The sequence below is a fragment of the Pristis pectinata genome, chromosome 5 (assembly GCF_009764475.1).
Source record: "Pristis pectinata isolate sPriPec2 chromosome 5, sPriPec2.1.pri, whole genome shotgun sequence".
Classification (NCBI taxonomy): domain Eukaryota; kingdom Metazoa; phylum Chordata; class Chondrichthyes; order Rhinopristiformes; family Pristidae; genus Pristis; species Pristis pectinata.
The window spans coordinates 52,100,308-52,113,122 of NC_067409.1; the positions used below are offsets into that span (position 1 = coordinate 52,100,308).

Here is a 12,815-nt window from a genome sequence, read left to right on the forward strand (position 1 = left end):
CTCCAAAGAGTAATGCCCTATCTCCCTTAGTGTCTCCTCATAATGCATACTCTCTAAACCAGGCAGCATCCTGGTAAATCTCCTCTGCACCCTTTCCAACGCCTCCACATCCTTCCTATAATAAGGTGACCAGAACTGGACACAGTACTCTAAGTGTGGTCTAACCAGAGTTTTGTAGAGTTGCATCATTACCTCGCAGCTCTTAAACTTGATCCCATGACTTATGAATGCTAACATCCCATAAGCTTTCTTAACTACCCTATCCACCTGTGAGGCAACTTTCAGGGATCTGTGGATATGAACCCCCAGATCCCTCTGCTCTTCCACACTACCCAGAATCCTGTCATTAACTTTGTACTCCGCCTTGGAGTTTGTCCTATCAAAGTGTACCACCTCACACTTCTCCGGATTGAACTCCATCTGCCACTTCTCAACCCAGCTCTGCATCCTATGAATGTCCTTTTGCAATCTTCGACAGTCCTCCACACTATCCACAACACCACCAACCTTTTTGTCATCTGCAAACTTGCCAACCCACCCTTCCACCCCCTCATCCAAGTCATTAATAAATATAACGAAAAGTAGAGGTCCCAGAACCGATCCTTGTGGGACACCGCTTGTCACAGCCCTACAATCTGAATGCACTCCCTCCACCACAACCCTCTGCTTTCTACAGGCAAGCCAATTCTGAATCCACACGACCAAGCCTCCCTGGATACCATGCCCTCTGACCTTCTGAAGGAGCCTATCATGTGGAACCTTGTCAAATGCCTTACTAAAATCCATGTAGACCACATCTCCTGCACTACCCTTATCAATCTTCCTGGTTACCTCCTCAAAGAACCCTATCAGGCTTGTGAGACATGATCTGCCCTTCACAAAGCCATGCTGGCTGTCCCTGCTCAGACCATGATTCTCTAAATGCTCATAGATCCTATCTCTAAGAATCTTTTCCAACAGCTTGCCCACCACAGACGTAAGGCTCATTGGTCTATAATTCACTGGTCTATCCCTACTTCCTTTTTTGAATAAGGGGACAACATTTGCCACCCTCCAATCCTCTGGTACCATTCCCGTGGACAACGAGGACTCAGAGATCCTAGCTAAAGGTTCAACAATCTCCTCCCTCGCCTTGTGGAGCAGCCTGGGGAATATTCTGTCAGGCCCCGGGGACTTATCTGTCCTAATATTTCTTAACAGCTCCAACACATCCTCCCTCTTGATATCTACATGGTCCAGAACATTAACCTTACCAACACTGTCCTCAGCGTCATCAAGGCCCCTCCCCTTGGTGAATACTGAAGAGAAGTATTCATTGAGGACCTAACCTACTTCCACAGCTTCCAGGCACATCTTCCCACCTTTGTCCCTAATCGGTCCAACCTTCACTCTCGTCATCCTTCTGCTCTTCACATAAACGAGAAAAGCCTTGGGATTTTCCTTAACCCTACTTGCCAAGGCCTTTTCATGTCCCCTTCTTGCTCTCCTCAGCCCTATCTTAAGTTCCTTCTTCGCTACCCTATATTTCTCAAGAGACCTATCTGATCTTTGCTTCCTAAACCTTATGTATGCTGCCGCCTTCTTCCTAACTAGTTGTTCCACCTCTCTTGTCACCTATGGTTCCTTCACCCTGCCATTCCTGCTCTGCCTCACCGGGACAAATGTATCCCTAACATCCTGCAAGAGATCTCTGAACAACGATCACATCTCCATAGTACAGTTCCCTTCAAAAATGTCATCCCAATTCACACTTGCAAGTTCTAGCCTTATAGCCTCATAATTTGTCCTTCCCCAATTAAATATCTTCTTGTCCTCTCTGCTCCTGTCCTTGTCCATGACAATGCTAAAGGTTAGGGAGCAGTGGTCACTGTCCCCCAAATGCTCACCCACTGAGAGATCTGTCACTTGACCCGGTTCATTACCTAATACTAGATCTAATATGGCATTCCCTCAAGTTGGCCTGTCAACATACTGTGACAGGAATCTGTCCTGAACACACTTTACAAACCCTGCCCAATCTAAACCTTTGGTACTAAGCAGGTGCCAATCAATACGTGTGAAGTTGAAGTCTCCCATGATAACAACCCTGTTATTCTTGTACCTTTCCAAAATCTGCCTCCCAATCTGCTCCTCGGTATCCTTGCTGCTACCGGGGGGCCTATAGAATACTCCCAGTAGAGTAACTGCTTCTTTTTTGTTCCTAACTTCCACCCATACTGACTCTAGAGAGGATCCTTCTACATTATCCACCCTTTCTGCAGCTGTAATAGTATCCCTGACCAGTAATGCCACCCCTCCTCCTTTTCTTCCCCCCCTCCCTATCCCTTTTAAAATACTGAAATCCAGCAATATTCAGTATCACTGGTTTTGATATTGACTACAACATTATATTAAGCATCTGTTTTTTTTTGTTTGATGTAATGTGTTAATTGCAAGACTTATTGTAGCAATACATAACATGTTAGTGGAACTCACCAGGTCAGGCAGCATCTGTGGGTGGAAATGGACAGTTGATGTTTCGGGGCGAGACCCTTCATTTGGACTGGATCTCGCCCTGAAACTTTGACAGATCATTGCAGGATTGAATATCCAGTGAATGTGGTTAATTAATCTTGTATTTCTCTTGTAGGTTACTCATTCAACTAAACCAATTAAGTATTTGGATTCAAATACACAACCTAACCATTTCTATCTTTTTCTGATGTTAACAGTACACTTTCAAAAATATTTTGGAATGCAAAGTGATTTTTAAAAAAAAAGATAATTCATTTTTCTGTGGAAGACGAATAAAATATGGATTGTATTGAACTACAGCTTTGTGCATGTAATATTCTTAAAGCTTCTCAATTCTGTTGTCTTCACATATTCCACTCATTCCACTTGCAGGGTGGAGCCGATCAGAAAATGCCTCTTATTGTCTCAAGAGTAAGCTCAGGGTCACCTGTGAGTAAAACCTCTTTTTAACTTCCATAAATCTGTGCTTGATTTGTACATAAGTAACAAAGTATTTTCACAGTTTCTGTTTGTTGTTAAAGGACCAAAGTAAACTTGTTCATTGCTTGTGCAGAATGATACAGAACAAAAATGGGCCCCTCAGTCCACCATGTCCATCCTGACCTTTTTGCCCACCTACATTAATCCCATTTATCTGCAATAAGGCCATATCCTTCCATGCCTTGCCTATTTAAGTGTCTGTTTCAATGCCTCTTAAACATAGTAATTGTATCTGATTTCACCGCTATCTCGGGCAGTGCATTTCCAGACATCAATCTTTCTGTGTCTTCAAAAAAAAATACTGTTAGATCCCCTTTAAAACTCCTCCCTCTCACCTTAAATCTGTGTCCTCTTATTCTTGATACCCCTACCATGCAGAAAAAGATTTTGACTATCTATCTATGCCTCGAATAATCTTATACTTGCATCGGGTCACCCCTCAGCCTCCTTCCATCCAGGATCCTGCCAATCCAATCTCTCCCCATAACTGAAATTCTCCAATCCAGGCAACATTCTGGTGAATCTCCTCTGCACTCTCTTCCATGCAATTTCATCCTTCCTATGGTGTGGTGACCAGAGCTGCACTTAATGCACCAAGTGCAACCTAACCAGTGATGTGTGAAGTTGCAACGTAATGTTCCAACTTTTATAGTCTGTGCCCCAACCTATGAAACCAAGCATGCCATATGCTGCCTTCACCACCCTATTGACCTGTGTTGCCACTTTTGGTGAAATATGGACTTGGACTCCTAGTTCTCTCTGGAATGGGTAAACTGGCCAGAAATCCAAGAATTTGATTTGGTCATTCATTAATCCTACCTCATTACACAACATCAGGTCTTTTTATATTTAAAAAAAACCCTCTTCCTGGTTGGTTCTTCAATGTATTGCTTTAAGAAATTGTCACAGATAAACTCCATGAACCTGATTATTACGGTACTTTCAAGCCCCCTTTATTTTTTTTGAAGTATACTCTGTCTTGCAGTACAGCTACTGTAGGGCCGCTATGTACTACAGGCATTTCTCAGGTTACAACAGAGTTCCATTCCTGAGAATTGTTTGTAACCCAAACCGTTTGTAAGTCAGAAAGGGGAAAAAAAACTGTGCGTGGGAGAGGATTGCAGAAACAGCTGTGACAGAAGACCAAGCAGGTGCAGGAAAAGTGGCCACCAGCTGGCCTTGGTGAGTGAGCGAGTAAGTCTGCGCAGTTCTCCCAGTTCTGCTCAGCTTGACCCAGCTCCCAACTGTTGTGGTTCAGGGTGAGGAGAAAAGGCATATGGAAATACCCCATTCCTACCTGGTGGAAGGTGCTTTCAGCCACGCAGCAGCCAACAAGTCCATCCCCGTCCATCTACTGGTCTCCCAAACACTTGTTCATATGTATGGGGTATCCATAAGTCAGTTGTGTAAAAGGGGAGGAGCTGTACCCTCGCTAGTGATCTCATCCTAGATGAACGGACTTACCCCACTTTGTTCTACCTGTTTTTTCTAAAATGTGAAATACTGCGGAATACTCAAGTTTTAGCCCTGGTCACATTGCAACTATGTCTCTAAAATGGCTTTCAGATCATACTCACTCACTTCTATTGTGTTGTCAACTCATCTATCATGTTATGAATATTGTATGCATTTAGATAAAATGCCTTTAGTTTTATCTTTATAATGTTTTCTAACTGGTTAACAAAAGAAATTGAAGATTTGATCAGAAGTAAGAAGGAAGCATATGTCAGGTATAGGTATTCAGTATCAAGTGAGTCCTTTTGAGGTTTGTAGGGGATGTAGGTGAGAACTTAAAGAAATGAGAAGGGCAAAGAGAGGACATGGTCTTGGCAAAAAGGATTAAGAAGAATCCAAAAACCTTTTATAAGTAAGGGGGTAGCTGTTGAAAGAGCAGGTCCCTTCAGGGTCCAAAAGGGAAATCTATATGTAGAGCCAGGAATATGAGCAGGATCCTAATGAATACTTCTCATTGGTATCCACCAGTGAGAAGTATGTAGATGATGGAGAGTTAGGGGAGGGGTGTGCTGATATTCTGGAATATGTCAGTGTCAGGAAGGAGGGAGTGTTAGAGATATTCTGTCTCTGTCTCACGAATTTGATTGAGTTTTTTTTTTGAAGAAGTAGCCAGAAGGTCAATGAGGACAGGACAGTAGGCATAGTCTATATGGATTTCAGCAAGGCCTTTGAGGTTCCACATGGTAAGCTGCTATGGAAAGTTACATTGAATTGGATACATAATTGGCTTGATGGTATGAACCAGAGGGTGATGGTGGAAGGTTGTTTTTCAGACTAGAGGTGCTCTTCAGGGGTTGGTCCTAGGCCCATTGCTATTTGTCATCTTTATCAATGATTTGGATGAGAACTTACAAGGCTCGGTTAGTAAATTTACAGATGACACTAAAATAGGTGGTGTTGTTGAGAGTGAAGATGGTTATCAGGATTTACAGAGGGATCTTGATCAGCTGGGTAAGTGAGCAAATGGAGTTTAATTCAGATAAGTGCAAGGTGTTGCATTTTGGGAAGACAAATGAGGGTAGGATTTTCACAGTGAATGGTAACTCCCAGTGTTGCAGAATAGAGGGACCTAGAAATACAAGTACATGGTTCCCTGAAAGTGGCATCGCAGATGGACAGGGTGGTAAAGAAGGCTTTTGGCATGTTGGCTTTCATCATTCGGGGCATTGAGTATGGAAGTTGGGATGTAATTTGCAGTCGTACAACATGTTGGTGGCCACATTTGGAATATTGTGTTCAGTTTTGGTCACCATGCTATAGGAAAGATGCCATTAAACAGGAAGAGTGCAGAGAAAATTTACGAGGATGTTGCCAGGACTTGAGGGGTAGAGTTATGGAGAGAGGTTGAGCAGATTGGGTCTTTATTCATTAGAGCTTAGAAGAATGAGGGTGATCTTATAGAGGTCTATAAAATCGTGAGGACTATGGATAGGTCAATGTGCACAGTCTTTTTCCCAGGGTTGGGGAATCAAGAACTAGAGGGCATGAGTTTAAGGTGAGAGGGGAGAGATTTAATAGGAACCTGAGGGGCAATATTTTCACCCAGACGGTAGTCAGTATATGGAATGAGCTGCCAGAGGAAGTGGTTGAGGTATTGACAACATTTAAAAGGCACTTGGACAGGTACATGGATAGGAAAAGTTTAGAAGGATACAGGCCAAACGTAGGCAAATGGGACTAGCTTATAAGCTTATATGGAAATCTTGGTCAGCTTGGGCCGAAGGGCCTGTTTCTATGCTGCACAACTCCCACTCTCTGAATCCAATGCATTCCTATGCTTGTATACTCTGCTCCTTCCAACTAGGCTCCAATTATTGGCACTCTGGTGCCATTTCCTTTCTTGTTGCCTCAGTAAATATGCCTTCACCTGACTCCCCATCTTCAATATACAACTTATCACTTTTCCCTTCTGATTCTGTCCTCTGGTTCCCATCCTCTCCCAAGCTCATTGATGCCTTCCCCAGCAGCACTGGCAGGCACCCACACCTGATGAGGTACAATCCATCAGGCTTGTCAAGGTCCCACCTCTCCCAGAAATGGTCCATTTCCACTGGATCTAAAGCCTTCTTTCCTACACTTCCTCTCCAGTCTATCTGCTCTATTTTTAGTAACCTCGAGCTTTATGATTCTGCCTGCAGGACCTCTCCTCTTTCTACAATTGTTTTTGATAACAAAAGGACCATAACTTCCTGGCTGTTCAGCCTCCCCATTCAGGATGTTCTGCAGTCATTAAGTGACGTCCTTGACCTTGCCATCAGGGAGGCAACATAATCCTGAACTCGCATCTACAGTCTCCTTGACCGTTTAATTCCCTGTCACTATTGCTCTTCAACTCTCCTCACTCCCTTGTTTCTCCTGTCTTGTTAATACTTTTTAAAACAGAGGTAACTGGGTACTTGATAAGGAGATGATAGAATGCAGCAGATACACTGGAATATGGAATTGTAAGTACAATCAAATAAGCCATGACCTTATGGAATGGCAGGGCAGGCTTGTCAGGCCAAGTGGCTAAATCCTCCTCCTAATATTATTGTTTCAATATTTCTCTCTTTTGGTGTCCTCAGCTAGAACATAAAACATAGAAAAACTACAGCACAATTCAGGCCTTTCGGCCCACAAAGCTGTGCCGAACATGTCCCTACCCTAGAAATTACTAGGCTTACCCATAGCCCTCTATTTTTCTCATCTCCGTGTACCTATCCAACAGTCTCTTAAAAGACCCTACCGTATCCGCTTCCACCACCGTTGCCGGCAACCCATTCCACGCACTCACCACTCTCTGAGTAAAGAACTTACCCCAGACATCTCCCCTATACCTACTCCCCAGCACCTTAAACCTATGTCCTCTTGTGGCCACCATTTCAGCCCTGGGGAAAAGCCTCTGACTATCTACCTGATCAATACCTCTCATCATCTTGTATACCTCTATCAGGTCTGCCCTCATCCTCCATCATCCATCCTCCAAAGAGAAAAGGCCAAGTTCCCTCAACCTACTTTCATAAGGCATGCTCCGCATTCCAGGCAGCATCCTAGTAAATCTCCTCTACACCCTTTCTATGGCTTCCACATCCTTCCTGTAGTGAGGTGACCAGAACTGAGCACAGTACTCCAAGTGGGGTCTGACCAGGGACCTATATAGCTGCAACAATACCTCTCGGCTCCTAAATTCAATTCCCCGATTGATGAAGGACAATACACCATATGCCTTCTTAACCAAAGAGTCAACCTGCGCAGCCGCTTTGAGCGTCCTATGGACTCGGACCCCAAGATCCCTCTGATCCTCCACACTGCCAAGAGTCCTACCATTAAGACTATATTCTGCCATCATATTTGACCTACCAAAATGAACCACTTCACACTTATCTGGGTTGAACTGCATCTGCCACTTCTCAGCTCAACTTTGCATCCTATCTATGTCCCTCTGTAACCTCTGACAGCCCTCCAAACTATCCACAACACCCCCAACCTTTGTGTCACCCACAAACTTACTAACCCACCCATCCACTTCCTCGTCCAGGTCGTTTATAAAAAATCACAAAGACCAAGGGTCCCAGTACAGATCCCTGAGGTACATCACTGGTCACTGACCTCCATGCAGAATACGACCCTTCAACAACCACTCTTTGCCTTCTGTGGGCCAGCCAGTTCTGAATCCACACTGCAATGCCCCCTTGGATCCCATGCCTCCTTACTTTCTCAATAAACCTTGCATGGGGTACCTTATCAAACACTTTGCTGAAATCCATATACACTACATCTACTGCTCTCCCTCCATCGATGTGCTTAGTCACATCCTCAAAAAATTCAGTCAGGCTCATAAGGCAGGACCTGCCCTTGACAAAGCCATGCTGACTTTTCTTAATCATATTATACCTTTCCAAATGTTCATAAATCCTGCCTCTCGGGATCTTTTCCATTAGCTTACCAACCACTGAGGTGAGACTCACCGGTCTATAATTCCCTGGGCTATCCCTACTCCCTTTCTTGAATAAGGGAATAACATCTGCAATCTTCCGGAACCTCTCCCATCTCCATCGACGATGCAAAGATCATCGTCAGAGGCTCTGCAATCTCTTCCCTCGCCTCCCACAGCAGCCTGGGGTACCTCTCTTCCGGTCCCAGCGACTTATCCAACTTGATGCTTTCCAAAAGTTTCAGCACCTCCTCTTACCTAATATCTACATGCTCAAGCTTTTCAGCCTGCTGCAAGTCCCCACTACAATCCCCCAGATCTTTTTCCGTAGTGAATACTGACGTAAAGTATTCATTAAGTACCTCCGCCATTTCTTCCGGATCCATACACACTTTCCCACTACTGCACTTGATAGGCCCTATTCTTTCACATCTTATCCTCTTGAATTGTTTCCTGACCCTAAGTGCTCCTTATCCACCACAGGCATCCAGTCACTCTACATTGTTGTACTTCATTGGAAAATATGTGGCATCTCTATTTGGTTCCCAACAGGCCTTAACCGTTGCCACATTCCACTGACTGAAATTTATTTGTATTGAACAACTTTTCTTTTGACTCTTCTCGCTTCAATACATATTATTGTTAATATCACCTGTAAAGTTTGAAGCCAACTTTTTGTGAAATTTGTTGAAAGTACTTCATTTCTGTTATTGAATCATACAGCACAGAAGCAGGTCCTTCGGCCCAACCTGTCCATGCCGAACAAGTTGCCTACCTGAGCTAGTCCCATTTGCCCGCATTTGGACTATATCCCTCTAAACCTCTCCTAAACCCTATCCCAACCCCTGCTGCTTCTGTCATTATTGATGACTGTTGGTGCTACTTTCTCAAACACCAGCTGAAAAAAATGATCAACTTGTTTGCAAATTGTATTTCCTTCTTTATCTTCATGTGGTTCATTTCCAACTCATGCCTTTTATTCCTTGACATTTCTCTCTTCTTTTTATGTCAATCACACTTTCCACTGTGATTCGCATTATTTCACTCTGCCAGTATCTCCAGCTGAGCCTCATCTCTCCTGCACAATGTCTTTACCCTTGACCAAGCTTCTGTTCCATTCTATAGAAATCAAAAAATCTGCAGATGCTGCCTAACCCATTGCCAGCATTTTCTGTTTTTATTTCTACACGATTTTGTTTGACAGAGCCATAGTTTAGTTACCATTAGTTATAGACCTCATTATTCCTTTGTTTTGCACTGTATATTCATTTTTGTAATTTATAGATTTTGGTGTCTTCGCACTGTATTGCTGCCACAAAACAACAAATTTCATGACCTATGTCAGTGATAATAAATCAGATTCTGAAGAATACCTGCCTCCATCATCTTCTCAGGCAGGTAGTTCTAGATTTCATTTGCTCCCTGGGTGAAAAAAGTCTTCCTCTAATCTCCTATAACTCTCTTATTGCTCATCCTAATCCTATAACCTCTGGTCTTAGAAACCTCAGCTGTGAAGAAAAGTTCCTTATTATCTACTCTACTATGCCTCTCATAATTTTGTTTTCCAACATCTAACTCACCAGGTGCTGATTCCGAAGCCCCTTTCTCGCACCAAGGCCCTGGTTTTCTTGTACCAGGGCCTCAGTTCCCATGCTCCCTTGAAGTTCACTGGAAAATTCATTTTTCTTTTTTATTAAGAAATGTGAATTAAAAATGTGTTGGAGTAATAATGCAAATAACATCCAATAGTCCAGAAAATCTGCTAGTCCAGCAGCACCAAAGTCTGGGATGTGCCATATTAGTGGAGCTTCATTGTGATTGAAAATGTGTCGTTGTTCCTTAGTTACTGGGTCTGAATCTGAGAACTCCCACCCAACACCAGTGTGGGTGTACCTTTACCAGAAAATCTGTAATGGATTAAAAAGGTAGTTCACCACCACCTTAAGGGACAGATAAGGATGGATAATAATTGTTGGCTTTGCCAACCATCCCCACATTTTAAAAAAATGATTTTTTTTTAAAGTAAAAGGTGAATAGATATCCTGTACCAATGGAGAATGAGGTTGTCTTCCAACTGAATACTGGAAATGTTAAGTGGGTGAAGCAGCTGCGCTGATAAATAAGTGCTAATAGTTTTTTTTCCATTTGGGACTAATATCTAGACACTTTTAATGCAGCATAAGAAAACTAACAGGAATTGAAGTCAGCTTGCTCAGTTGATCTGCATGGAAATACTGGATCCAAGTTGCTTGAGCTGATAAATGTTCATTAATCACAAAAGAGGCTGACATTTTATGTTTTATTCTCTAAGGAGGTGATTTGGGACAAAAATTCCCTGGAGTAAAAGCAACTGTTAATATTTGAGCATTGTTGAAGCAAAATCTGTGTTCAGTGAAATAAAATAATTACGGATCAATTCATATTGCATAAACTAAAAAGGAGCACATAAGTTGCTGTTGTACTAAATCAATTCAGTTCTCGTTCTGTTAATAAACATAGTTCCAAAATCTTTTGATTTTGTTTGAAATATTTTGATGTTTGTTGTGTAGGCTGACATTTGTACTCCCAAACTGAATGAAGGGGATCAAATCTTGTTGATTAATGGCAGAGATATCTCTGAACATACACATGACCAAGTTGTTATGTTTATAAAAGCAAGCAGAGAATCACACTCCAGAGAACTAGTACTTCTGGTCAAACGTGAAGGTAACTAATTGTTGAACTTATTATTATAAATGTTTACTTTGCTCTTCTTGAATAGTTTTTATTTCCTAGAAAAAGAATTTTTCATTTTTTAATGCAGAAGCCAGCTTACACCAGTAACAACTCAAGAAGTAGAAGTAAGCCAATTGGCCCCTTGAGCCTGTTCTGCCATTTTTAAGATCATGGCAGATCTGACCTTGATATGAACACATTCCTGCTAATGGATGTGGATGCAAGTCAGAACTTGCATTTCTTTTTAATTTCTTCTACTGTTATCCTTCCCGAGGCATTGCTTTCCTAAAGATGTATAATCTAACAGCAATTTTTGCCAGTTTCTTGGAGGTGTACCTGAAGGTCATTCTTCCTGCCTCTGTAGGGTTGTCTGATCTGTGCTTGGCTGCTCTTAATAACTGAGATTAGGAACAGAATCTTGAAGGAATCAAATATTTCACCATTAATGCGATGGTATTATAAATGGCTACTGAGTCAGAAAACAGGAAAAAAAATTGACTTTCTAAGATTCCAGAGTGTTGGCAAACGGTGCTAAGGGACCTGCTTCAATGTTTGTAAGCAATTATGGCTTTAGGCATTTTGAGTTAGAAATTGAGATTGTTGATGCCCATATTTTTGGGGCACCGAGTGTCTCAGATCTCCAAAATGGTATCGGTAGCCCCTCATTACCTCTGCAAATATTGAACATTTCTCCTACTTTCACCAAATCTACTGATTCCTCAGTTGCAGCATATGGAAATCTTGTACCATTCTTGCACTGTTGCCCAGGTCAGAATCACTTCCTGCACGATTCCAGTGCTGCCTCCAGCCAGCTGTAACTTCAGCCACAATGCTCCTCACTTTTCTGAGGTGCATTTTTGCTTAAAGCTTTGAAAGTTTGTTTTAACTGGTGCAAACCAAGCATTCATTTTAGTCCCTTGCAAATGCATCCAGCTACTGAACTGTGTACATTCATCCAAGATGTGCCCAAATATGTTGATATTCCATGTTTTCTTTTGCATTGTTTTCTGCAATAACTCCATTAACCATAATGGTTTCTAGAGTATAAGATGGGTTCTTCAGTAAAATGCTTATAAATGTTTATGAGTAAAAGCTTTCAATTTGCTTTGAACTACACAAATGCTAGGTGCAGTCATTTTTATTATTGACATAGATTTTTAATATTGTTTTGGATTCTATTTTCGTTTGTTGATTGAGCCTTTGTTTTTGCTTAACTATATTTATTGGTGTGTGCATGATATAAAATTTAAATGTTTTCCTCTAAACATTTAGTCTTGTAATTTCATGATCACACTAGTGTTTATACCTTTTAAAATAATCAAAGTGATGGGATTTTTATGATTTAATGGAATAATAAAATTTTGTAGGACAAGAGCTTAATGGCCCTTATTTCTGCCACCACTCTTGGAAAAAGCAATTTGTCATCCAATTCCCCAATACTTAACCCTTGAACAAGTATTATCATAAATTTTGTATATGCAACTGGTTTTGCTATTGTTCAAATAATCATAAATGGTGATTTGTGTGTGTATGCAAGGTTTGTATCCTAGTCACCTGCACATAAACTGTAAACAGAGAATTGTCCCTTTCTGAAATAAAAACACAAAATTCTGGAAATAATCAGCAGATCAGGCATCATATCTGGAAAGAGAATCAATTAATGTTCAACGTCCAAGAC

General features: G+C 41.8%; 1 protein-coding gene across 1 annotated transcript in view; it reads left to right on the plus strand.

The window, feature by feature from the left end:
* Positions 1–12,815, plus strand: part of LOC127570201 (tyrosine-protein phosphatase non-receptor type 3-like) — a 143,986-nt gene that overhangs the window by 90,769 nt on the left and 40,402 nt on the right. Inside the window, 2 exon segments of the mRNA XM_052015470.1 lie at positions 2,887–2,943; positions 10,972–11,128. Of these exon segments, the coding sequence (XP_051871430.1) occupies positions 2,887–2,943; positions 10,972–11,128 (214 nt within the window).